General features: G+C 40.0%; 3 protein-coding genes across 5 annotated transcripts in view; 2 read left to right on the top strand and 1 right to left on the bottom strand.

The window, feature by feature from the left end:
* myripb (myosin VIIA and Rab interacting protein b) overlaps nt 1-7551 on the top strand; it is an 87836-nt gene extending 80285 nt beyond the window's left edge. Inside the window, exons 12-17 of one of the 3 annotated variants that reach the window (XR_011077795.1) lie at nt 2594-2782; nt 2872-3033; nt 3134-3229; nt 3376-3436; nt 4539-4636; nt 4863-7551. Coding sequence is in view for 2 of the 3 variants with exons in the window: in XM_068582171.1 (XP_068438272.1) it covers nt 2594-2782; nt 2872-3033; nt 3134-3229; nt 3376-3436; nt 4863-4906 (552 nt within the window). In the remaining variant the exon portion in view is untranslated. Of the gene's footprint in view, nt 1-2593; nt 2783-2871; nt 3034-3133; nt 3230-3375; nt 3437-4538; nt 4817-4862 lie in introns of those variants that run through there. The other 2 variants (XM_068582171.1, XM_068582169.1) reach the window with 2 other exon arrangements.
* Nucleotides 7552-7682: 131 nt separating this feature from the next.
* Nucleotides 7683-9589, bottom strand: prlh2 (prolactin releasing hormone 2). Its single transcript, XM_068582207.1, has 3 exons — nt 9535-9589; nt 8775-9011; nt 7683-8055 (listed from the first exon to the last, which is right to left on the bottom strand). The coding sequence occupies exons 2-3, from the start codon at nt 8935-8937 to the stop codon at nt 7850-7852; spliced, it is 369 nt and encodes a 122-aa protein (XP_068438308.1). The 5' UTR covers nt 8938-9011; nt 9535-9589; the 3' UTR covers nt 7683-7849.
* A 5275-nt stretch (nt 9590-14864) lies between these two features.
* On the top strand, nt 14865-24595 carry shrprbck1r (sharpin and rbck1 related). The gene is made up of 14 exons (XM_068582061.1): nt 14865-15563; nt 16317-16491; nt 17244-17321; nt 17559-17700; nt 17838-17928; nt 18113-18434; nt 19346-19446; nt 19608-19778; nt 21148-21308; nt 21453-21564; nt 22147-22326; nt 22683-22781; nt 22946-23089; nt 23273-24595. The coding sequence occupies exons 1-14, from the start codon at nt 15288-15290 to the stop codon at nt 23351-23353; spliced, it is 2133 nt and encodes a 710-aa protein (XP_068438162.1). The 5' UTR covers nt 14865-15287; the 3' UTR covers nt 23354-24595.
* The last annotated feature ends 486 nt before the right edge of the window (nt 24596-25081 follow it).

The raw sequence follows: 25081 nt of genomic DNA, 5'->3' as shown, positions 1-25081 counted from the left end.
CAAAAGAAATAAATGAGCTAAATGCACTGACTTCGCTGTGAAGTCACAGTTTAAATGCCGTGTCATTATTTTCCAGTAAGAACGGTACACTGAATACTCGCTTTAATACGAACTACAAAACATGTGAAGTATGACAAAGTCTATACAGTACTTCTTCTAAGCTGTATGTACATTATTATGAAATTCTGACATAGTTATGGTCTAGATATAAAAAAATAAATACTGAAATTTACCACATTTCATAAACTTGATGTAGAATGTACCATCCGGCAGGTTAAAGCCAGTGTTATTGATATTTCCACATGGTAATAAATCCATGCCATCCATGAGCTTGTGGTCAAACCCCACACAAGAGGCAGGTCGATAGGCCCGTGAAATACACACACTTGGACAGGCACTTATGCACTTACTACCTGTGTTACTGTTCCATCTGAAGCGTGTGGGCTGATGTTGGTCATTAGCCAGGCTCATTATCAGGGCTCCTGTGAGTAATGCGTATCTTTCACAATGTGTATGACACATTTAGTGTCATCTATTTTATGCTGATTTTCACAGCTCCCTTTTTAAACCGGTCAGGACGCCTCGGTTTGATGTGAAAATGTACTATAAATAGTTTCTAAACCTGCCCCAGATTACAGATATTTCCAAAAGCAAAAATTTTGTTTTGCTATGTCAGTGTTCCACATTTCAAATATTTGAGGACTGATAACATGTTTAATCCTGTGTTCTGACTGTTAGTGGTTTGTGACACGTTTAAATTAATATCCCAGATAGTATCATGAAACGGGCGTCTCACAGAATCATTTCAGACATTTCAGTCATGGACACACCACTTTGCGAGAGAGAGATAACGTTGAACAGCGACGACAATCAGAGCACTGATAGCGACAACAGTATTTAAGGGGACTAAAAAAAAAAGAGCTGAAAGAATGGATCTCTGTGTCTGTGCGTGTCACACTTAAATCCACCCCCGATGCCAGTGTTTGTGCATGTATGTGTCTCTCTCGCCTTCTATATCATGTTTACACACACATCATGATAGATACACATCCTGGCAGCTATTACGATGATAGGAAATTTGAAGGTGACTGTCCCATTTTTACCTCAACATGTATGTCGTCAGAGTGTCTCTTTCTAGAAATATCGCAGAGGTCCATAATATGTTGTAAGGTAGTCTTCAAAATGTTTCGACGGTTTTCGTGTTCATCTATCAAACCTTTATGTTTTTGGTTCATCTTTCTACATCAGTGTCAGTGTGTTCCATGTCAGACTATTTGGTGGGGTGATGGCCTGGTTCTTTAGCAAAGATGAGATTATCAGCCTCTTACTAACCATCCATGTTTTTCTCCATCGACCAACCCAAGTCAATATCTCAGACCGTCCACCTCTGCTTCTCAAGTCTTTTTAAGATCACGCAATAGTGATTTTTTTTTTAAGATAAGAGGTTTGGCTTGCTGCCTCTCATCTTTCTACCAATACTGTATCTTGTCCCTGCCTTTCTTGTCGCCAACTAAAACTCTTCCTTTCACACTGCCTGTCTGGCTGAGAGAGGGATCAATACGCTTGCGATCCCATGATCAAAGCTTCAGTCAGTGATTCATTCATTATTGAATTACATCTTTCTCTCTTCACTGCTCTTTTCTTTGCTTGCTTACTGTTTTCATCTATTCAAAAAAAAACCAAAAAAAAAAACCAGCTGCTTCTTTACGCTTCCTCCCCATTGAATTAATATTTTTTAGAGGCAGCCTGAATTTGAAAACAAGCTTGGATTTGGATAAACAAGCTGCCCCTAGTAACTTTGACTGGCAGTGAACATAATGACAAAACATGATGGTTTATTTGTCAGTAAATTATCTTGATATAGTGGGAGATCTCGGGCAACTGATTTGTCCATACTCATCTGAATATAATTTGAAATATGATAGCTGATTGAATTCCTGATTCCTCAGCTGCACACCCAAACACCATAATTGCTATCCTTATGTTTGACTGGTTGAAATAGGATCCACAGTAATAAGATATTCTAATCATTGCAACATATTTTAACTGATCACAGTCTAAAAAACAGAAGACCGATTACTCCTCCGGCTTTGTCTTCAAACCTCCTTCACTTCCTTTCCTCCTCCTCCTCCTTCCTCTATGCTGCACTTCTAGCCTCCAGTTCTTTGTTCCGCATTTTCTGATTGCAAGCATGTGCATATGTGCACGTTAACAAAAACAACTGACTAAGAAACACAGAAATGAGTGAAGAATATGTGTCTAAAGGTCACCTGCACAACGGTCTTTAAAAATGACTGATTTGTGCAGCTTGACGTGCTGATAAAAACACAAACCCTTCAGGCTAAGCCACGTTGAATTCATTTGTGCCTTTTTCATTTTCGAATAGTAATTTTTCACATGTTTTCCCACTCGTGATTTTATAATGTCCCACAACTGGGACTGGATGAAATATATTTTCTCTACTTGTGCATCAGGTCCTTTTGCTCCCAACATTGCTTCAAAGGTTCATCAATATTTTGGGCTTTAACAAACTAACTAACTATATTACTGACTGTTGGACTGTGTCTGTGTATGTGTTCTTAAAAAAAAACAGAAGTACTCAGCGGCCTCTCTCTGCAGCATCACCACCGAGGTGCTGAAGGTTTTGAATGCCACAGAGGAGCTGATTGGTGAGGCGGGAGGGGAAAGCTACACCCCATCTGAGTCCATGAGCGCTTCTCCCATCTCCAACAGCTCTGAGACCCGCAAGCTGGACCAGAGGCTGACCAAGATGGAGGAGAATGTAAGGATGAGATGAAAAGGTTGTGGAGATTTATTCTTATTTGAAACGGAATGCCTCGCTGTAACTAATGATTATTCTTATCCCGACAGGTGTACCTGGCTGCTGGTGCCGTGTACGGGCTTGAGGGAGCTCTGGGGGACCTGGAGCAGTGTGCCCGTGGTATTGAGAGCGGCACCACAGACACAGAGATGGCCTTCCTGGAGGACCAGGTGGCCACCGCTGCTGCTCAGGTTCAGCAGTCTGAACTCCAGGTACTGGAGGATGTGTCCCCTTTCTCTGAAGCTGTCTTTATCTCCAGTTGTGCTTGAGCCAAACAGACTCTAAAACTTAGTGTTTTTTGTTTTTTTTAAGATTTCAAACATCGAGGCGAGGATATCAGCTCTGAAAACAGCTGGCATGAATGTGACTGTCTGCAATCATTTCTCCAAGTTCAAGCCAAATGCAAAGGTAACTCACTGCCCGAGAGTACCCTACAACTATCTTCATCTGGTTTTGTATACTAACTAAATAACTAAACCTGATACTGAATAAGAACATATAGCTGCATGGCACGATGATTGATGAAGTGTATGATACAGATACTGTGATTACAGCCTCAAACCCTGGACTCATCACGCCATCAGAGGAGGAAGCTTCCAGCCCCTCCACTCAAAGGTACCACACAAGTTTTTATTTTGCTCAAAACTTAAACACAAAGAAAACTATGTGAATGCATAAATAACTAAAATTTGAACGATAAGGAAAAATATATTCTGAACAATGGTGAATACAAACCTTTTTTTAAATGATATTTTGCTCTAACAACTAAAGATGGTCCAGCAAAACCAAGGGACCACGAAATACAAGCAATACATTTAATTATATAACATATACTTGTATAATTATATATGTAATTAAGTATACATCAAGCAGAGTACTTGCCTAAAACTAAAATAAAAACCTAAAGTATTTGAAGATGAACTGGTTCGTATAAAAGTAGCTTTTCACTACTGCTGATTATTCAAGAAATGGATTATCTCCAAATGAACACATCATATATCTCATATATACAAACTACAGAGATGGATATTATTTTCAGACTTGACCAGATTAGAATAATAATACAGTATATAAAATGCACCTCAGAGTGCATACAATATATATAAATACAACAAAGCCGTTACAAAAGTAAAGAAGCAAAAATAACCAATTAATGAATGAGAGACATGGCAAAAACTAAAGAGAATAAAAGGCTCCAACCAATGAATAAACATCAAGTCAGACTTACATAGAACAAACAAGAGAATCATTTTGCATTGACTGCTGTTCATTATTTTGTTCACCCCTTTACTTATCAGACATCAATAGGTTAAAGAAAAGTAACGTGTAACCTGTGCTGACTTCTACAGTAGACTGTACGTCATCACTGCTTAACAGCCTTGAGCACACATGCTCTGTGTGTGAAACAAAGACAGCTGGAGATGGGGAGTGAGCCAGAGACGAGGGGACCTTTAGTGAATATCACGCATTTTGCATGTTGTCCTAAAAGAAGAGATTGGCATCTAAATGGATATTATAGTGAATGCATCTGCTAAAGAGGGACTAAGTAACTAAAAAGCTCCATTAGATGTAAAGCAGCCAAATGGAAACAGGCACAGCAAAGCAGGAGAAGGCTGTTATTTTGGTGAGAAGTTGGTTCCTTTTCATGTCAGTGAATGGACTTTTTCTGTTGGGGCTGTCTTTATTTGCATTTCTGTCTCTTTTCTTTCTTTGGCAGCATTCATACAATAGAGCTGATTCAGGGTGGCTTTTTCCTCACAGCTCCAAAGACGGACAGCAGGCAGGACAATGGGGCAAAATCAGTGACCAATACATGTAATCATCATTGATTCCAGCTTCACATGTTCTTTTTTGTCAGTCCATCATACATTATGTTCAAGATTCATGGCTCGGGGAGGCTGTGCTGCCTTTCAGATACAAGTCAGCTGTGTTCATCTGAATCATATGTTCATAATAGTTTCTCGTTTTTTTCGCGGGAGATTTTTTTCAAAGTCTGATTTGCTAAATGCTGTTTTCTTTTCTTCTTTTTTTCGCATTTCAGAAAAGTTGGAGCCCGAGCAGCCGGTCAAAGTGCTTCGACCATAGTACCAGTCAGCAGCACAACGAGTCCCGCGGGGCCACTTTCAGAGCCCCGGGGACGGGGGTCCGTCTCATCCAGTGCCTTGACCCAGTGTCCGCCTCCAGCTGCAGGCCAAGCAGAGGCCAACACCTGCCCTGTGTGACCCACCAAGCACTCAGCCCTCAGCCAGGCACGGTACCCCGTCTGTCAAAAGCCTCACAGAAGGGATGACTGTCTCTTTTCATCTTCCCACTTCATTCTCCATCCCCTCCTCCTCCTCACCACGCGCATCATATCAAGCAAGGATGACTCAACAGTCTGTGTCTCTGCCTTAAACATCCGCCAACACTCCTCATGAACTGAACACTCCTAACCGGAAAAATAATATATGTACAGACAAAAATAACCCATTTCCTTTTTTCTATCTGTTTGCAAGAGTATTGTGATTTACTGTATAATGAAGACGTGCAAAAATCATGTGAAACTTTCTGTGATTCAGTGTCCCAAAAAGAGGCTGAGCCGTGTTTTATACTGCATCTTTAGTGAACTGTCATGAGGAACGTCATCATACTGTCGGCCCCTCCAGAGCTTTTTTGGGTGATTCTAATTTGACACACACAGCCAGCAGATAGTAATCCTAATTGGTACACCTGTTGATATTTTAACCATTTTAAGGATCCATGCACTTACCAGAAAGTGTTTGGATACACAACGTGTCAGGGCCAAAATATTTTTAGCTAGATGGCAATAATAGAACACAAAGCACACTTTAAAACTTTGTCAACGACCTCAAAACAAAAAGGCAGATGAATCTTTTTAGCTTTGTTTTTTTGCCAAGAGTTTCAGGATAAGATTGATACCACTGTAATGTCTGACCGGGGAATAGTCTGTTAGCAAAATTTTTAGCATAAAGGCTGGAAACAATAGAAATACAGCTGACTTGACTCTGTTTCAATAGGTAAAAATATTAGCCAGCACTTCTAAAGCTGAAAAGATATTATTTTGTTTAAATTGTGCAAAAAGACAGATATTGTTACCTTCACTGAGACCCAGGCTATAGCTGTTTCCTCTTATTACAGTCGTTAAATCTTTAAGCTAAGCAAGTTGGCAGTATTTTTTGTGTAGAACTACAGAAGCATCAATTGTATTATCTAACTCTCAGCAAGAAAGGCAAAAAGTGAATTTCCCATAATGTCCAACTATTCCCTAAATAAATGCTAGTTGTAAAGATTAACTGGAGAAATGCTCTGCATTTTATTTAGAAAAGAAAAACAGCTGCTCAGTATGCACGCACACTGTAGCCTTAATGTGGAAGCTTTCACGTTGAAATTAGTTAAAATAAGGTTTGAACGTCAAACTCTTTGTCTAAAATTCAGGTTTGGTCTGACAGCCTTCCCTCGTGCAGTATTCTTCAACCCAAAGTCATCTTCTTTGTTTACTTTCAAACATTGTGGCCTTTTATTTCAACAAAAAGGTATTCTCGTGTTTCCCCTTTGCTGGGTCATGTCTGAACTTTTGTGTTCCATTCAAAAAAGCTTGTAAAGATTTTTACATAATGAAGTCTGACGGGCTTTATAACAAATGCCATGAAATCATGATTTTGTTACAAGCAATTTATTTTTGTACTTACTGAACATTTTTATGCAATACCACTGAAACAAGTACTATTGCAAATTAAAGGCTTTATTCTCTCCTCAAAGGAGCTCTCCTCAGTCGGTCCTATCAGACTCTCCCATGTGTGATGACTCAAAGTACTTTCAGTCTTTGCCTGCATTTACCGCTTGATATTCTGCCAGCAATGACAGTGGTAAATGTTACAAAAACATGGGTGACAACAGGCATTTTTGGAGCAGCTTGTACGATTCATACTGTATTTGTACTCCTTAAACACTAGATTTGAGAATACTGCCTTTCATTTTTGGGTTACTTTTCTTTACTCCGTGACCACTTGCATTAGTTAAAATCTCAGTTAGCCATGCATGCCAGTTGTCAAGGTTTTTGCTGTGGCTCCACAGCTCAAGAGCGGAGTTGGATTTCCTGACGGACTGCTTGAACTAAAAGGTGTGATCTTCTGTATGAATGCTCTGCTCCTTCTATTAGTGACCTTTTCATCCCAGCCTTTCACATCTCGGGTTTTGCACATTGATCCTGTACTTTTGTCAATCTTGTTCTGCCGGAGGTGTTAATGTATAAAAGCATGTTTGTGGTTTTATCAAAATTGATGTAAGATTCCCCACAAAAAGCACAGTCACAAGGGTCCAATCATCAGTCTCCTGTATTTTTCTAATGTAAAAAAAATATATAATTATCTCATCACAGAATTGATTAATATATGTATATGTGTGAAAAGATGAATATGATATAGAATAATATGTGTATTGCCCAATCATAGTTGACCAATCTTTCAGTGTTGTGTGCAAGAGACTGTGTATAATTGTCATGACTTGTCGGGCTGGATTCACACAGGAAGTCTAATTTAATATGTAACTCTGTCCCAGATATTCACAGAGAGCTAAAAACAGATCTTACTTTTGTTCCTGTTTAAATCCAGTGTGAAGGACTACGATGAGGTTCACTGTGCACAGCTCCACAGGCGGGCCATTGACCTAAATGGGCAATCGTTTGTTGCAATCCATATATTGTGGAAAATACTAACAAGCAAAAAATACAGTTGCTCTATGTATTATAAAAATGAATAAAAATTGCAAATGTAAAGCTTTCCTTATCTGAAAGAAACGGTTTGTTTTATACCTGCACACACAGGAAGGCCACAGGCAAAGTGACGAACAGATATAATCACAACATCCTGGTTTATTAATCAATATAGAATGCATTTTTATAGACAGACATCAAGGATCCTATCAACCAAGGCCTCATAACAGACACCAGAGAGAAATACAGGTTCATCACCTCAAGATAAAAAATGAAGACACTCTAGAGTTTGTAGATGAAGGGAGAAAGACTCGCTGTCATGGTAACCAATCCCTGTCCTCCCCGTCCAGCACTTTCCCGAAGTTGTCCTTGTTTCTGAGGCGGTGGAGCACCAGCCCTAACGTCCTGTAGACATGCCGCACCCCTCTGCTGCCCACAGCCTCCACGCTGCTGTGCCTCTTCCCGAAGCGCCCGATGGGTCTCACCCCACGCCCCACGTACCAGAAGGGGTCTATCTCTGGACCTGCACACCAAGAACATAATATCAGATATTTACCTCTGAGTGACAATGAGTCCTGTGGTGTAAAAAAACTAAAATATTTTTTTCCAAAGGAAAAAGATTGGTCCAGACGTTCCAACTTTTTGTTTTGTTTTGTTCCTTTTTTAAATGCTCATATGCATTACCACTATATGTGAACAGATGATTTTCTAAGCTGATTTGATGCATTCAGGAACTATATATTACTGTAGCATGGAAAACTATATAGAAAATAGTGTAACAAAAAACACTCTTCTGTTCAATAAATAATAAATCATTAAAAATACATTCATATTCACAAATGACTGGGACCACTGTTCAATACAAATATGTAAAGTAATTTCTAACAAAATATTACACCTACATGACAAGCCACACATGAGGGGGATGAGTATATTTTCCTCATTTTAAGCTTTAAATCAAATAGCTAATTGACTGCAGTAAATGCGACTCAACCGGTAGTCTTTTGACAACATACTTCAATTTAAGAAGTTATATCTAATACTAAAGAAGGATATTATCTTACAACAAATCCCGATGGGAACAAAAAGTTGAAGAAAGTCACTGAACTCACCACTACGATCCAAAAGCAGACCACAACCATTCTGTATATTCTAAAACATGCCTTACCTTTGTCCTGTCTGTCTTCTGACGCCTCATCAATCTCCCTCAGGTTATAATAAATACATAAAACCACGTCTTACTTCTGTTGTCGACATTGTGAACACTGTGGAAGTCGTGCTCCTCCGTGGTGCTGTGCGCGCTGCTGAAGCTGGAGGACACGAGGAGGAGGAGCGCCAGGGCGGCGGGCAGCCAGCGGCTCGTCAGGACGCAGTGCCGGACATCCACCTCTGCGCACGGCAGCATGCTGCAGCACTGAGGCACCCGAGAGGATCCGGATGGACGCGGGTCAGTAACGTGTCACACACCGTGTGAGGACACTGAGAACAGAAGGACTTGTAAAACAAAGCCAGAAAAAAAGGGGAGAAGGGGGGGCTGATACGATTAGACCTCAAAAAATATCTTAATGTCAAGCAGTTGTAGTAGGACATTATTTAAAAGAGATGAAAAAATACCATGACATAGGATACAGTCATTTAAATTGTTTCAAAAGGATGAGTTCCAAAAGCTCATATAGCCATATATTAATTTCAAAAACACACTATTTATGAACTATAGTACAAATACCATGTAAGCATTGAACAGGCTAATGTGGTGTAGAACAGTCATAGTGTTAAAATAGTTAACACAAATTCACCTATCTAGAATATCTCTTCTAAAGGAAAAATAAACCTCAGCACATACGCTAGTATTACCTTACCTTAGTACCCTCATTACCTTACCTTAGTACCCTCATTACCTTACCTTAGTGTCCTCATTATCTTAAATACAGTGAATATGTCCGGCTGTACACAATAAATTAAAGAAAATAAATAATGTAAACCCCACCGGGCAGCGCCTTACCCTAAACTTTGGGATGAGGTCAGTTGGCAGAGGTTTGAAGTCGTTATTGTTGAGCAGGTGTGCTCCAGCTTATATATCCATGCTGCTCATGTTGGTGTTGGATGATGAATCAAGAACGTCAGTCACACACAGTGGCCCCAGACTACAGGATGCATCAGCACCCCCCTCCTCCGCCCACCCCCCACCCGCCACCTCTCCTCCCACTCCTTAAACCCCCCTCTTTTCTTTGAGAAAGGAGGTATAGTTTGGGAGTTTTCCTGATGTCTGTCACGCAGCAGAGCAGTCCATCAGGAGGTCAATAACAAACAGACAACTTTGAATTAGTGAACACAGGGAGACCCGCCACCCCAAGTAGACTGTGGTGGGCGTTTTTTGATGAGTCTTTCATCAATCAGCCTGATTTCAGGAGGCAAGGCAGAACATAAGCAGCATTGCTGAAACCTCGGTGAATTCTCGTCACAGGAAACTACACTTACGGGACTTTTTTCATAAGAATCAGCACCAAAGATTCTAATTCAAACAACTCAATGCACCGAGTGTCAATCTTTTAAGACATTAACATGTCTGATACGCCTCCCAGTAGGCCCCAAAAACACTTCAATCACCTTGATGACACCAACCCTTGCAATATAAATACACTGTGGAAAATAATTCTGCTGTATAATAATATTCGGTTATTGTAGATTCTTTACTGTTTACTATTTATATTACTTATATTTTTACTATGTCTCTTGTGTGCACTTCATCCCTTTGCTGCTGTAATCCTGTAAATGTCCCCACTGCGGGACTAATAAAGGATTATCTTATCTTACATTATCTTATACTGAAATGCAAGATGAGAGTTTTAGTATTGCAGCTGGAAATATTATATTTTAGATCGGTGAGAGCAAAGAAAACACAATACAGAACTGATTCAGGGGAGGGAGAGCTTTAAATCGACTGTAGGACATATGTGGAGGTGCATGTGAATTCATACTGTCAAGCCCTTAGCGTGTGTTGAGAGGTGACAGTGCTGACACACATGTGAAAGGCTAAGGTGAGAATAACTTCTCTCACTGAAATGCAGCAGGTGTAAAGTCACTGCAGGGCCTGACAAGATGTCCGTAAAGGTCACAAGTGATGGTTCTGCTCAAAATGTACAATTTTGATGGTGTTCTTTTGTAAATTATTTAAGGACTACATGCTTATTTGCAGAATGAAGTCAATTGATTTTGCAGTGGATGTAGAGCTAAAAGGATTAAGATAAGATAAGATATACTTTATTGTCCTCCAGGGAAATTTGTCTTGGGCATCACACAAGACACTAGCCAGCATTACAATCCACATGCAGAGAGCATATATACACTCATGCATGAAAATGCTAAAATACACATCAATAATAGTGATGAATAATAAAATCAGGTGTGATCAACACCGATAATCAATAATCAAGTCACAATATATTAGTCCCCAATAAAGTCATTTCATATAATACAGAATTAATACTTTTTTATACCAATTTAGCTATTGTCAATGCCAAATTAGTCAATAAATCAACTGATTAATTGACTGAATCACATGAGTTATGTTTTGAAAATTAATTAGTAATTTAAATGCTAGACATTCACTGTTTCCAAATTCTCAAATGTAAAAATGGTCGTCAGACAAAACAAGCAGTCTATAGTCATTACAGAACGAACATTTCATCGAATAATTGATTATTTGAAGACAAAAATCAACAGATGAATCTGTAATGAAAACAAATGAGTTGCAGCTCTGTAGGTTTATGGGACTTTTCACTAGTTACAGTGCACTGTACACAATAACAGTCAAATGTGAAGTCAGTTTCCTTACAATGTGTATTTTCACTGGGTAAATGCTTACAATCCAGTTGAAATAAACTTGTCCGAGCTAACATCAGGATGACATCACCGCCTGCGTCACGAGTGACGTATGTATGTGGTCATGTGAGTGTGTGAGCACGCACACCTTCAGGCAGCACTTTGGTTCTCCTCCACACATTAGGGCAATTGCATTGCCCTAATGACTGAGATCAGATGGCACGAATCAGACACAAGCCCTTCCTGAGGAAGAGCATGTGGTTGCAAAAATGAGAAGAAAACTACCTGCGGATGTTTAATCACACCATGACATGGAATAATCCTCAAATAATGAAGCTAATATGATATATGATAGGAAGCTGTTATTTGAAAACACAAATTTGTTGCCTCTTTTTGGTGCCCCGTTACAGGCAGGTGTGAAAGGTTTGGTCATTCTTGTTTTGTTGTAGAAATTATGATGCTACTCACGAATAGTTATCGAGAAAAATATAATTTCTACGTATATGCTCTAAGTTCACAAAATCAGTGTATTTGGTTAAAAAAATACACCGCTTTGGTCAACATGCTGTATCATACCTCTGACATGTGACGCGATGACATCACGGTCTCATCAGCACCTGATTAAATGGCTTCATCTCCTCTGTGTTATCGCTGTTTTTGTGAATGGAGTCACAGAGGTGCCGTGTGGTATTGATTGCTTGCCGAATGAGTAACAGCTTGAACCGGCTTAACTGTGAGGTCTAAATCTTTCCCCTTACACGCTACAGTATATTTTGTTTAATTGCCTCATAATTTGTGAGCCACAAAGCGTGGGCTGGGACATTCATTGACCAGGTTTGGGTGACCCTATGTCTTGAATTGCTTTCAAATGGGAAGTCATAGCGAGGACATTTATTTGAAGGTGTATATGTGCAGGATTTCACTGCACAGACGGCATTCAGATTACAAGTTTCCTAGTTCCTCCAACGTGAACGCATCATAATACCAAACACACATCTCAGCAATTAAAATTATCGAAAAGATGGAAGAACATCAATATTTTACGAGTAGACTTTTCAACAAATAGAGCATGCTGTCCAATTGAGATAAAAGTTTATCAATATTTGTCATTCATATAAACTTGTAAGCTGTGTATGCAGTAATTTAACAATGAATCAATGAGGGAACGTGTTGCAGCTGCAGTCCATCTAATTTGACATAACGGATGCTTTTAGTCTCCATGGCTGGAGATTGCAGGTTCATGTCCAAGTGAATGGGTCTCACCTGGTTGGTCGTGACCACATCAACCATATGAAGCCGCATTAGAATCTGCAGGGTTGAAGTGATTGGAAACAGCATTTTGTAGAAGGCCGTTTGACATGTGACAGTAGGAAAAGCGCACTAAAGCACTGAATAGAGTAATCAATGATGGCGGAAATTCTGCTTTGGTTTTATTGCCCATGCCGGATTATATATAATGGTACGCCTGAATAGAATGACGCCATCGTTAATGTTTTCAGCAATGTCTATGCTTTCTCTACAGGTCAAATTATCTGCTCGTGGAAAAAACATCTATACTATTTGAAAAATGTGTGATAGCTTTGTGTCACAGATTACGTTGTGACAAGCCAAACAAATAAAACAGTGTCTGAGACCTCGTAATCCAAAATTATAAAGTAGAATCTTACACTGCACACAGAGCCTGTTGACCTACTGCTGTTGTGAGGAAGGACATATTTGATGTACTGGTAAATTGTGGAGGTTAAGAACCATACATTAATTAAGTCTGCAAACAGCAAATAAAGTATTCTGTTTTGCAATAGATAATAAAGAATAAATAAACACGTAGGGGGCAAGTTACAGCATAGAAATACACAGAGGTCATACCAAACATAATTAATAGATAAATATCACAAAATGCAGCAAAATCTGCATTAAGAGAAGGAAGATTATGACACATTTCCTTTGCTTTAAGAAAAGTAGCAGTAACACAATGTACTTACAAGTAAAAGTCTTGAGTCTCAAATGTTTGTTAGCAAATTGTATTTTACCCCATTCATCTACAATTATACTGCGGGATTACAATTATTGATGCATTAAAATGTAAAAAGCATGTATAACATTGCAGGTGGAGATGGGAGACATTTTAATTGCTTTATACTACCAGAATGTTTATTACATAAAACTAGACCATATTTTACCAGCTGGTTGAAGATTTTTAATGTAATTCCTGACAAATGACAAAATGAACAACAGCAGAATTAATATCAGGAAGAGAAGGGAGGATTTATAATGTGTTATATGAAATGTTTTGCTGCCCCTTTGTGGTAAAAATATATGCACACATATATAATACAAATGGCTTAAACTTTACTGGATGGATAACCAATAATGCATTGTTGAAATATTAGATCAAGGTTAGAATAGGGAAGTGGAGTTTATGGATCTGGAATTAAATTGTCAACTTATGAAGTGACTTTTATAAGGAGTGAAAATATACAGACAATATGAAGATTGTTACCAATGGGACAAAAGATCCAACAACAGGAAACAAAGGATCTGTATCTGCATGTGGTTCACCACATAGTCTAAATAGACACACAAACTTCTAATTTCTTCAGTGTGTAAATTGTTTTGTTGTAGACATTTTGATGACTTCAGAATTAATGGAACAAATTAAACGAAACTAAGTTATAGTTGTTTGTGACTCAGACTCCTCTCTTTGCATCTTAAATCAGGTACATCTCCTTTGCCACCTTTGACTCATTGTTTGAAATAATGGCAACACATTCAAGAGTAGTAAAAAACAAGGGAAAACAATGAAACAACATTGTTGGAAGAAAATCAATAGAAAGTTGCAACCAGTAGATAAGGAGAAATGATTACTTTCAGTTCTAATAAGATAGTGTATTTTGATGAAAAGAAACAGAAAAGAGCAGGTCATAGTGACCAGATTAAGTTTTACTAATCTGAAAAGCATTTTATTTGTGAACCCTGTAGGTAAAGTACCAGAAACTGAGGAATATTTGTACTATTTTAGTTTTAAGTTGTTAGTTTCAAAAAGAGCAAGGTTTAAGGTTTCCTTTATTGTCTTTGTGCCCGTGCACATCCCATGGCAGTTTGTAATGTTTCTATTCATGAGCTTTCTGTTGCTCCTTTGTGAAGGTTAACAAGAGCATGACCCAGGACTATTGGCTTCTGAGGTTTTCTCAAGAAATGTAGCCATTTTTTAGCTTCATCCGCATGAAGATGTGTGATAAACATGCCAGGTTGTTTGGGATGCTGATTTCTCGGAACTAAAACTGTTCACTAACGCGTGACGGAAGAAAGGATTAGAGTTGACAAGAGCAGCATAAAAGAAAACAATGAAGTGTGAGGAAAATGAACGAGACAGATGATATCATTTTCAAGTGAGGAAAATTCGGACAAACTGGACACTGTAGCAGTTAACTAAGTCCACTAGATGGCAGCATTGCAAAACTATGGATACCAGCTGTCGTTCAAACTCGGAGAAGAAGAACCTACCGCGCATGCGCAATATGAAGCGAAAGCATTCGTACTGGATACACATCAACGACGTCAACAACACAGTTATCGCTCCCAGTGTCCACATCTTGGTAATAACCTCGATGTTAGGAAGGGAATGGGAGTACTGTTATTGCCTCGCAACCAACAGGAAGGACTAAACCTGCCTGAAACGACGCCTTAACGAAAACAGAAGAAGAGAGAAGTGAAACCTCCAGCTCGGGCTCCACTTTTTGGAAGTCGCTCTAAAAACAGTTGACAGACGACGCACTTGCTTCCTGTTATCAGTGTGGCTGATACATGTCCATCGACGAGATGCGATGTAAGAAAGCTCGTTAACGGATACTCAAACCAAAGGCGGGTACCAGCAGGAGGCAAACGACCCACTGGACCCCGCGTATCTGCGTCCTTCATGCGTCTGCTGCCAGGATGTCGCTGAGTTCAGGCGGTTGGACTCAAACCCCCGGCTACACGCCGGACCAGTCCGCCGCCCACCCCGCTCACTATGGGGCCTCGCAGTCACAACTTGGCTGCCAAACCGTCCTCATGTCGGTTCGAGTGTCGGTTTGCCATTCCGGTATCCGTCCGCTATGTCTTCCTGGAGCAGGCGATGAATCACTCCGCCTGCAGCTGAGCATGGACCCGGGGAAATCCGGGGAATTCCGGCTGTCGCTCCAGGACAGCAGCGGGACCGGCCGGAGTGTGGTGAGTTCAGGGCACCACGTAGAGTTGGTGTTTCGTGGTGCGTTTTTGAGGGGGAACATTTGACATTTGACAAAAATGTGTCCACAGGATGACTTGCTGTAATAGATATGACTGGAAATACTGGCTTCTTACCAGGGCCACAGATTATTTTTGTGATCTGTTCTAGCCAATGTTTATTTAGGTACAAATGACGCAACATCGGTATTAATGTTCACTCTCAGACATGGCCTTAAGATGGAATAAAGTTGTTTTTTTTAGTACATATTATCGCAGCAACTCCTTTTAGGCCAAAGTTATTGCCACACTGTGAACCCGGAGCCTTTGGACCTTCAGAAGGTCAGTTAGTAATCCAGTACTGCTGGGGACCCTGACTGTAATAAGAGGCTATATATACACGTGACCTCTCAATACAGGTTGTATATTAAAATGTATTTTACAGGCCTGAAGAGGTTTAAGAAAAAATGTTAAGAATAGTGGAAATCAGAATTATTAATATTAAGGGGACAAATAATCAAGGGGCCCCTCAGATTGTGTTTCTGACGCCTTGGAGGGATCTTGAGGTTAGAACTAGTGTAGAACACCAGGGTTCAAGTCACTGGGTTTGCAAGCAGCCATCCTTGTGAAAATTAGGTTTTTAACACAAATGCAGTGATTTTTTTTTTTGCATGTGTATGTAATCCATGATTAATTTGCCCTGCCCAGTTTTTCCAACCTCATCTTCATTATTCTAACTTGTTTTTCCTCCGTTCCCAGACTATTGCTGAGTTTGATCTGAGGACAGTAAAATATGAGGTGAAATCACCAAAGTGCCACGAGCTGAGTTTGGCGGCGCCTCCACACGACCGCATCAGCTTTAACTTCCGCTGTGAGCAGGAGGCCCAGGAGTGGGCGACAGTGGTGATTTCTTCACTGAGAGAAGCACTCAGAGGTCAGTTGCCCAGCTTGACAAATACTCATTGTTATTTTAGAGAACAACCACAGTAAGAAGGAGGGGGAAATGTAGATACGTCATACCTTGTAATATAATCCTTTGAGCCTTTACAAACCTAAACCGTACAATGGGCGATACAAAATCCCTGTTGTGTGTGTGATTTGGTGGAATTTATTTGCCCTTTAGTGAATTTAATTGAGCTTGTTGAATCAAGCTTGTTCAGTATTTGTTGTACAAAAGAGCTTTTCACTGCTCATATTTTGGCTTCAGGGGAGATTTCAATAAATCAGTCTGTGCTTACTTACATAATATGCCCTTGTTTACTCACTTGCATGCATGGCAATAATAAAGTAAAAGACAGATTAAAGAAAGTTTAAATTTAAAAAAAAGCAATATATTATTGTGGAATGATATGAACTGTGTGTATGGATGAGTTTTTAAGTTAGCAACAATGGCTGTAACACACATTCAAGTCAACTAACTTAGCATACAATGATAAATAACCATCCGAGATCAGAACAAAGTATTCACCTTGTTTTTTATCTTCCAGACTATTGTACTAAAACTGGCTATGTTAAGATACAAATTTCCATTTCTGTGTAGACGAAGAGTTGAAGATTTTCGCAAAACAAAGTCAGACAGATACAACATTAGACAATAGGGCCTCTGGAAATGTTGATTGGTGGGTTTTTTTCTTTTTTTTTTTTTCTTTATTAAAATACTTTGCCCTGGCTTTCCACATTTCGCAGTCGCCCCTCAAGATAATGATCCACAGCGCCCCCTAGATGATCTCCATCGTCAGAACACCATGGCCTTGCAACGAACAGGTATGCTGACCATCTTTACAATACGGTTTATTACTATTATTACTATTCTTTAGATGTGATGTAACTAATTAACTAATTCCCTCACTCGTTTTATTCATTCATTCATTCATTGAATCATTCTAGCCCTGTAGTGGCTGTTTGGAGGTATGGCAACATCCTCTGCACACACTTGCCCGTATGTTCACCCGTGTGGGCTTGTCTGTGTTTCCGTGTGTGCGTGTTTGTGTCCATCTGTAGAGGATACCTGCATAGAGCTCACCCGAGCCATAGAAGCAGGAGATATGCAGTCTGCTTCTGACTTTGCTGCTACACTCGCCCGACAACATGCCGCACTCAAGATTCAGCCCTCTGCCCGAGATTATGAAGACTCTGAAATCAAGTAGGAGCTTTGCCATTATTAATTATTGTTTAAAAAAGATGATTGGTTTACATTTCAAAATGAGACATAAAGTAGGTCATGAGACACAGTTTAGACAGAAATGTAGCTGATATCTTGTGTTTCATTTTATTGAACAGCTTGGCTGTCGCAGTTGAAGATTCGTCTTCGTCCTGTTGTGTCACTGTCAAGGTTTCCCCGCATATGACCACCGCAGCACTAAAACAGCAGGTTATTCTGATGAATGTTTTGCTTCTTCATTTGTGTCCTGAAATAATTGTCAATTTTCTTTATAGAGCTCAAAACCACCAATCACATTTTACAAAAAATTAACCACGGTTAGTCTGTCGAAAAGGTTAAATATTCTATCTCACCGTCTTTCTTTTTTTCCTTTTATGGTTTTCTACCACCTCAGATGTTTCTTGAGTATGGCTTTCACCCACGGGTGCAGCGCTGGGTGATTGGCCAGTGTCTGTGCACCGACCAGCGCTCTCTGGCTTCATACGGGGTTCGTCAGGACGCCGACACAGCCTTCTTGTACCTCCTGTCAGCCCGTCATGCTCGCTTGACCCTCCAAGTCCTCCAGCAGGACCAGGAGAGTTCTCTCCTCCTCAGTCCTCCATCCCTGTCCCTCCCCACTCCTCCTATCTCCTCTACCTCTGCAAATGGCCCCTCATCCCTGGACAGGAGGCCTTACGTCACCCTGCCTCCAAGACTCCCTACCAGCAGCAACACTGGTGAGTGAGAGCATTAACATGTGGCTTGGTGACAGATATGATTTTCAGTGGCATTGAGCACACATGAGCTAAAACAAATGGATTTATAAGTGTTATTTGTTTCCCATTACCATTAATGCCCATAAAAAAACCCACTGGTGCATTCTTTCTCTGTTTCTTAAGATATGCTGGAGATAGCAAACTCTTCAAGTAATAGGAAGAAGAAGATTTTTTCCCTTTTTAGTTATAAAATATTTATGACCTTAGCTATTTAGAGCGGCTGCCCAACACAAAGCAAAAGCAGTGTTATACAATATACTCTGTAAGGAAAAGATACTGCAACAAAGCCAGGCACTGCAACACCACTTTGCATTAACACTACAATGTGATCCAATGTGTTGTTAAAATCCATATACTCTTCTAGCATGACATTATAAAGCCACAGTCTTCTTAGTTGTGGGAAAGTAGTGTAATTCTTCCAAAATTAAATGCATAGAGATCACTGCCTCCACTACATGTTGGCTCTAGCTGTACCTTAGTGATGTTGTGACTCTTAAAAGCTCTCGTAGATATGCTGGTATTGTTTAACATATCCATATCCAGATAAAATATATGTTTAAATGATCCATTATGTCATATGCCAAATATTTGATTTATTTAGATTTTTTTTTAAATGTATTAGTTGACAGTGCAGTGTTACTTCTTTGAGACCTATTTTTATTGGATTAATTAACTAAAGAAGGTCAGTAGAACAGACTGTGACAAGAATTGTTTTAGTGTAGGAGGGTTTGCTCTTGCATACAGTACTTAAATAAAAGGTTACATACATAAAGGCACAAACCATTCATAAGCATAATGGATGCACATATTGTCACTAGTTGCCTATTAGTTGTAATTCTACTTTTATTGAACTATTTTCTCAAATGTTTCAGGTGGGACAGAGAGAGGGAACATCAGTAAGATCAGAGATCTCATCAACCTAGAAATGCCTCAACTCAATGAAGCACTGAGCCCCAGCACAGCCTCCACCCAGGTAATATACAGCGATTATGGTGGTTTCATTTGAGTGGTGTTTCTCTTTATTCACTGTTTAAAATGGTCAATGTTTTGATAAAATACGTCATAAGAAACGTAATTTGATAAGACAGAACTCGCTTGAAAACATACTCTTTACCGAACTACTCTGTGCCTTAGGGTTGGTCGTGCCCATCTTGCACTTACATTAACAAACCAACACGGCCGGGCTGTGAGATCTGCAGTACAAACCGCCCAGACAGCTATGTCATCCCTGGGGGATACCAACCAGATGCACTGGAACTCAGACGGATCCAGCAGGAGAAGGAGGCTGTCAGACAGTACCAGCAGGTATGAAAAACCTCAATCACACCTGCACCACAAAGCATACCTTGCACCCAAAGTCTAACATACAGTATACAATGATACACCTGTATGCATGACCCATCTTCTTTCTTAATCTTAGAGTAAAACCTTATTTCAGTGTCCCATTTGATTGCATAAAACAGAAGGGTTCAACAAAAATCTTAGGTCAAACACAATTTTGTAATAAAAAAAAAAAAAGAAGCTGTGTGGCAACACAGGACTCACAGGAAATATGACAAAATACTAAGGAGGGGAAGTATCAAATTTGCAGGCCCTCTCAGGTTGACTCTCTTCTCTTCTGTCTCTGTTTTTTTGAAGGAGAAAGGGAGAAGAGAGGTGCTGAGGAGCGCTGGGGCTCAAAACAACTCCCTCCTGTATAACCTGGACCAGGACTACTGAACACACACACAGACGAGGGCACACATACACATGTATTATTCACAGACAGTTTGAACTTGTACCCTCATTTCTTTTACACTTATTAGACACTCACTTTTAGATGGCAAAAGAAATAATCATGTGCAGATCTTTGTATAACTGTCTGTGCTTTAATTGAAAGCATATAGTTCCCTGATGTTGAATATAGGTGAAAGAGCTCATTTAAAATGCACAGATACCACGAAAGCCTATATAAGGCATATTTCTGCCTAATATTGGTCAAATACGTAAACCAGGTGGGGGCACAGGTGCATCCTTGACTCCAGTTTTTTGTATGTTCATACGACATTACAGTATCTGTATGAACAGATCATTTCATATTTTATTGAAATGTGGATCAAGGTAGTCTGACTCTATTGGGGTTACCTGGCCTCACTACTTGTAATCTATTGTGTCCCTGTCAGAGTCCTGTAGGACTCTGAACTTCCTGTGAGCTGGTCAAGGGTCAGGCTGTGTACAGGTGTACTCCTCTGAAATTGACCTGCTCTGCAACTTAGTGAAGCCCAAAGATATCTGGCTACCCCACTAACCTCGCTTTGTGGGTACAAGCGCCTAGCAAATAAGAGGATAGTGAAAAAGGTTTTGAAAGATGGCGGCGTATATTGATAATCATAATCACTGTTGACTTTCAGCAATAAGTGGGCTTTTCAAATGAACTCCTGAAGAGCAAAGTATGGCACCAAGTTGAATGTATTAGCCTGATTGTTAATTTTGCACTGTTAATTGTATATACTCTGTGAAACACATTGAAATAAAGTCTTTATACACAATGTTTGTGTCTGCATGTGTAAATTAGCTGACAATACTCCAATTGTTTGCATTGCCAAAGTCTTTGCACCCCTATGATAACAGGTGAAGGGCAATAGTTTACATATCATTGGCTTAACCATCTCAACAACACCACCTCTTGTGCCAGGCAAGGGAAGAGGAGCGCAGGGAGAATTTTGCCAGGCTAGTGAGGCTGGACGGCCAGGACCTGCTGCCGAACCCAGAGTCTGTGGACTGTAGGATCTGCTATGTGGACCTGAAGCCTGGAGAGGGTGTCCTGCTGAGGGAGTGTCTCCACTGCTTCTGCAGGTAAGACTCAGGAGGGGGAAGGAAGTATCTTACCAAGAGAAAGAGGAAGGGTCTGCTAATGAGATAAGAAAACATACAAGTTTGTATTTCAGCTTGACTGAATATGCTGGATGTTTCTCTGTGTCTGCGTGTTTGTCTGCACAGAGAGTGCTTACGTTCAGTCATCATGCTGAGCGAGGAGCCGGAGGTGGCCTGTCCCTACAGAGATGACACGTATGCCTGTGCCTGCTTCCTGCTGGAGAGGGAGATCAGGGCTGTGAGTTACACCAAGTCTTTGCTCTCTTACAGAAGGGACAGTGTCTTAACAACTGGCATATTAGCAGGTAGTTAGCAAGTCACAAAGCATCAGAATATATAAATCCTCCTGTACATTTAGTTTTCTTTCATTCAAACTCTGTCCATACAAGCCTAGAAGCTGGATCTACCCCTTCGCTACCAGACTTTGACCTCCCTCCCCATTGACTGATTTCAGCTGCTTCAGCTAATATGAAGCAAGAGTTAGCCCTCCTCCCAGGCTGCTCAATGTTAAACAATAAAATGTGTTTCAGCCAGGACTGTTAAAGACAGCCAATAGTTTGAATGTCCCTGTTTGAAGAGTGAGATGTGTAGTTTAAAAGCTTTAAAAATCAATCTGGGCACACAGTATTTGCGTTAAAAATGCTAAATGTACATCATTTATCGCACAAAACATATGCATTGTGTACTACACGTGACTTGAGTTTCGTCCTCTTCAGAATTTGATTGCTGTTGTATTTACTTGAACTCCAATTATAATTTGTTTATAGTATTTTCAGGGTTCACTAGTCGTCTACAATGTATTTCCCTTTCTCCTTCATAGTTGGTGCCAGCAGATGAGTATGAGCGCTGGCTGCAAAGAGGTCTGTCAGTGGCAGAGTCTCGATGTGAGGGCAGCTACCACTGTGCCACCCCGGACTGTCCGGGCTGGTGTGTGTACGAGGACACGGTCAATGTCTTCCACTGCCCCGTCTGCAGGAAACACAACTGCCTGATTTGCAAGGTATGAATTATATACACAGATATAACAGTATCGTCAAGATCATTTATTCTCATAGTTTCTAGGAAATTGTCAGGTAATGAAACACGTGAGAGTGAATTAAATGGAAGTATGAATAAACACAACCATGGTACAAATGGGGATAAAGATTATACCGTGTACTAATCAATTACTCAGAGATAATTAACAGCAACATCTTTGAACGAAGCAAGTGAGACAAGAGTCACATGTTTTGAATGGGTCCTGTCCCCTCAAGCTTACTTCAGTCTTAAAACAGAAATGTTTTCTATCTTTATACTTCAGACACTTTCACTGAGGTTCTTTTTCTGTCCCTGTTTCTACGTCGCTTCTCTCCTCAGTCCATCCACGAGGGAATGAACTGCAAGCAATACCAGGATGATCTTGCAGCCCGCGCTATAAATGACTCTGCTGCCAGGAGGACGACACAGCTACTCAAGGCGAGCTGAATACACTTGAGCATTTGTGTTATTCCATGTACAGTATTAGATCTCAATGTATCAATGACATTGCCGATCCATGTCTAAATGCAGAAATTATGCTGTAAACTGTAAGTGTTTACAGATTAAATGAAAACTGACACTGATTTACTATTGTCTTGTAGACTCTGGTGCAGTCAGGTGAGGCAATGCACTGTCCCCAGTGTGGCATTATTGTGCAGAAAAGAGATGGCTGCGATTGGCTGCGCTGCACTGTCTGTCACACTGAGATCTGCTGGGTAACAAGAGGGCCCCGCTGGGGACCTAAGGTAAGAATTGCTTCCTTCCTTTCCTCATGGCACCCTCAGGATTTGTAAATATGATTTATGAGCCACATTGTGTTGGTGCTCTACATCTGTGGAATGGAAGTCTGACACATGGTGGTTTGAATAAAAAATGCTTCATTTAAGTAAGTTAAATGTTTAATAACAATTTTTCTGATATTTTCCAAGGGTCCTGGAGACACCAGCGGAGGATGTCGCTGCAACATCAACAGTCAGAAATGCCACCCTAAATGCCAAAACTGCCACTGAGAATCTCAAGGGCATTTTAGATGGTGGAAGAGAATGAAAGACTCAACGTAATATAAACTATCCTCTAGAAAAGGTTTATTTAGGTCAAAACTGTGGGTTTGTAATACAATGCATCCTCCTTGTTATAACTGGAAGCAGTCTACATTTCCTCTCGGCAAATTTCTAACCATCACTTGTTTCCCTGAGCTTTTCAGTGCAGTTAGGATAACAGTTGACATTTAGCTCAGCCGCACAAATATTGCACGTGTGTGTGATTTTCTTTTTTTTTTTTTACAAATCAGCATTCAATATAATAATTATAGTACAGTAATAGTAATTACATTTCCACATCTGGCTGTAATGGCGATATGGATGTTTACAGGTATGCAGGGAAGGTTTCTCAACTTCACAATGATTGCACTGCAAATATAGCAATACAGGTGTGTCGTTTTCTGTTTTGGTAGTTACATACCGGATCGCAAGTGGCCTTATTCTTGTGCACAAAAGCTATAGCCGGGTGTTCATGACAACGTTTTCTGGTGAACGTGACAAAATCTATGTTGTGTTCTTGGTATGCAATTTTCTGCATTGAGATAGATCAAGAGCGTGTACGTAGTTATATATGGTTCTATTTCTTGTGTCTGTGTGATAGTCTGACTGCATGTATGCCTTAGCTACCAAAGAGGTTTGAAGTGTGTCTGATTGTTAATCTGAGTCTGTTGTTTAACCACCTGACTTTGAGTGGAACCGCTGTTTGCGTTAAGTCACATGCTTCTGTATTTGACAAACAGATACACTGAGGTGCTGCTGACCAGCTGTGTAGCAGAGCGGTAGATTAATAGTCAAATGTTAATTTGCAATACTTGAATTCTTTCTGATAAGGCACGTGTAAACACATGTAGTTAATAAGCTCATATTCCTGTTAAGGAGCTCGTGATGCATATGGTTATATTAGCCAGCATACTTAACAGTTTTGTTCTTTTTGTTATGAGAAAGCTTTGTATGATAACATTTTCTAATTCATCTATATATAAATTTCTTATCCTAATTCCTAAGTGGGAAATCCACAGCGTGTATCACCTTAACCAGGATAAGAGCATGCCAGCTCACCAACTGCACTCTCTGTTCAGGCTTTTCCCTCGACGACACTACTGCCCCGCACTGACGAATAAGTCTTCACTGTTACTTGTGTTAGAATATCAGCTCTGTGTTGCTGATGTAAAGTTGTGCCTTAATTATCAATAAATACTATTTAACCTCTCAGACTACTTTCGTCTTTACTTTATTAAGATGCAACAACCTTTTAAGACAATACAATGTTTTATCAAAAGATTGTTTTATCCATAATCAGTTTTAATAACCCGCACGTAGAGAAGGTTTTCTCCCCCATATTTTTTTTAACATAAAATAATTAACATTGAAACTCACCTAATTTGGAGATAAATGGTTTAAGTGAACAGAAAATAAATTGTACACAATATGTCAGACGAATATAGTGGATTAAAACGTATTTATACAATATAACTTTGCATAAAATATTGAATTTGTATTGAATTAGAGAACTGGACTATTTGTACTTACATCATTCCACCACTGCATATATTCCTAGGCATATGACGTTATTATGTTTTCTCTCTATGTGTTTATTGAAACATCATAAGCGAGGACACGTGTCCCATGTTATTGTCAGTCTGTACTACCAGGCAGTACCGTCAGCGTGTGCACGTGAAGGCACAGCGAGGTCTACCT

The sequence above is a fragment of the Clinocottus analis genome, unplaced genomic scaffold (genome assembly GCF_023055335.1).
Source record: "Clinocottus analis isolate CAN_PGR_092001 unplaced genomic scaffold, fCliAna1.0.p SCAF_18, whole genome shotgun sequence".
In the NCBI taxonomy this organism is placed as follows: Eukaryota; Metazoa; Chordata; class Actinopteri; order Perciformes; family Cottidae; genus Clinocottus; species Clinocottus analis.
This window is presented reverse-complemented; position numbering and strand designations above follow the sequence as displayed.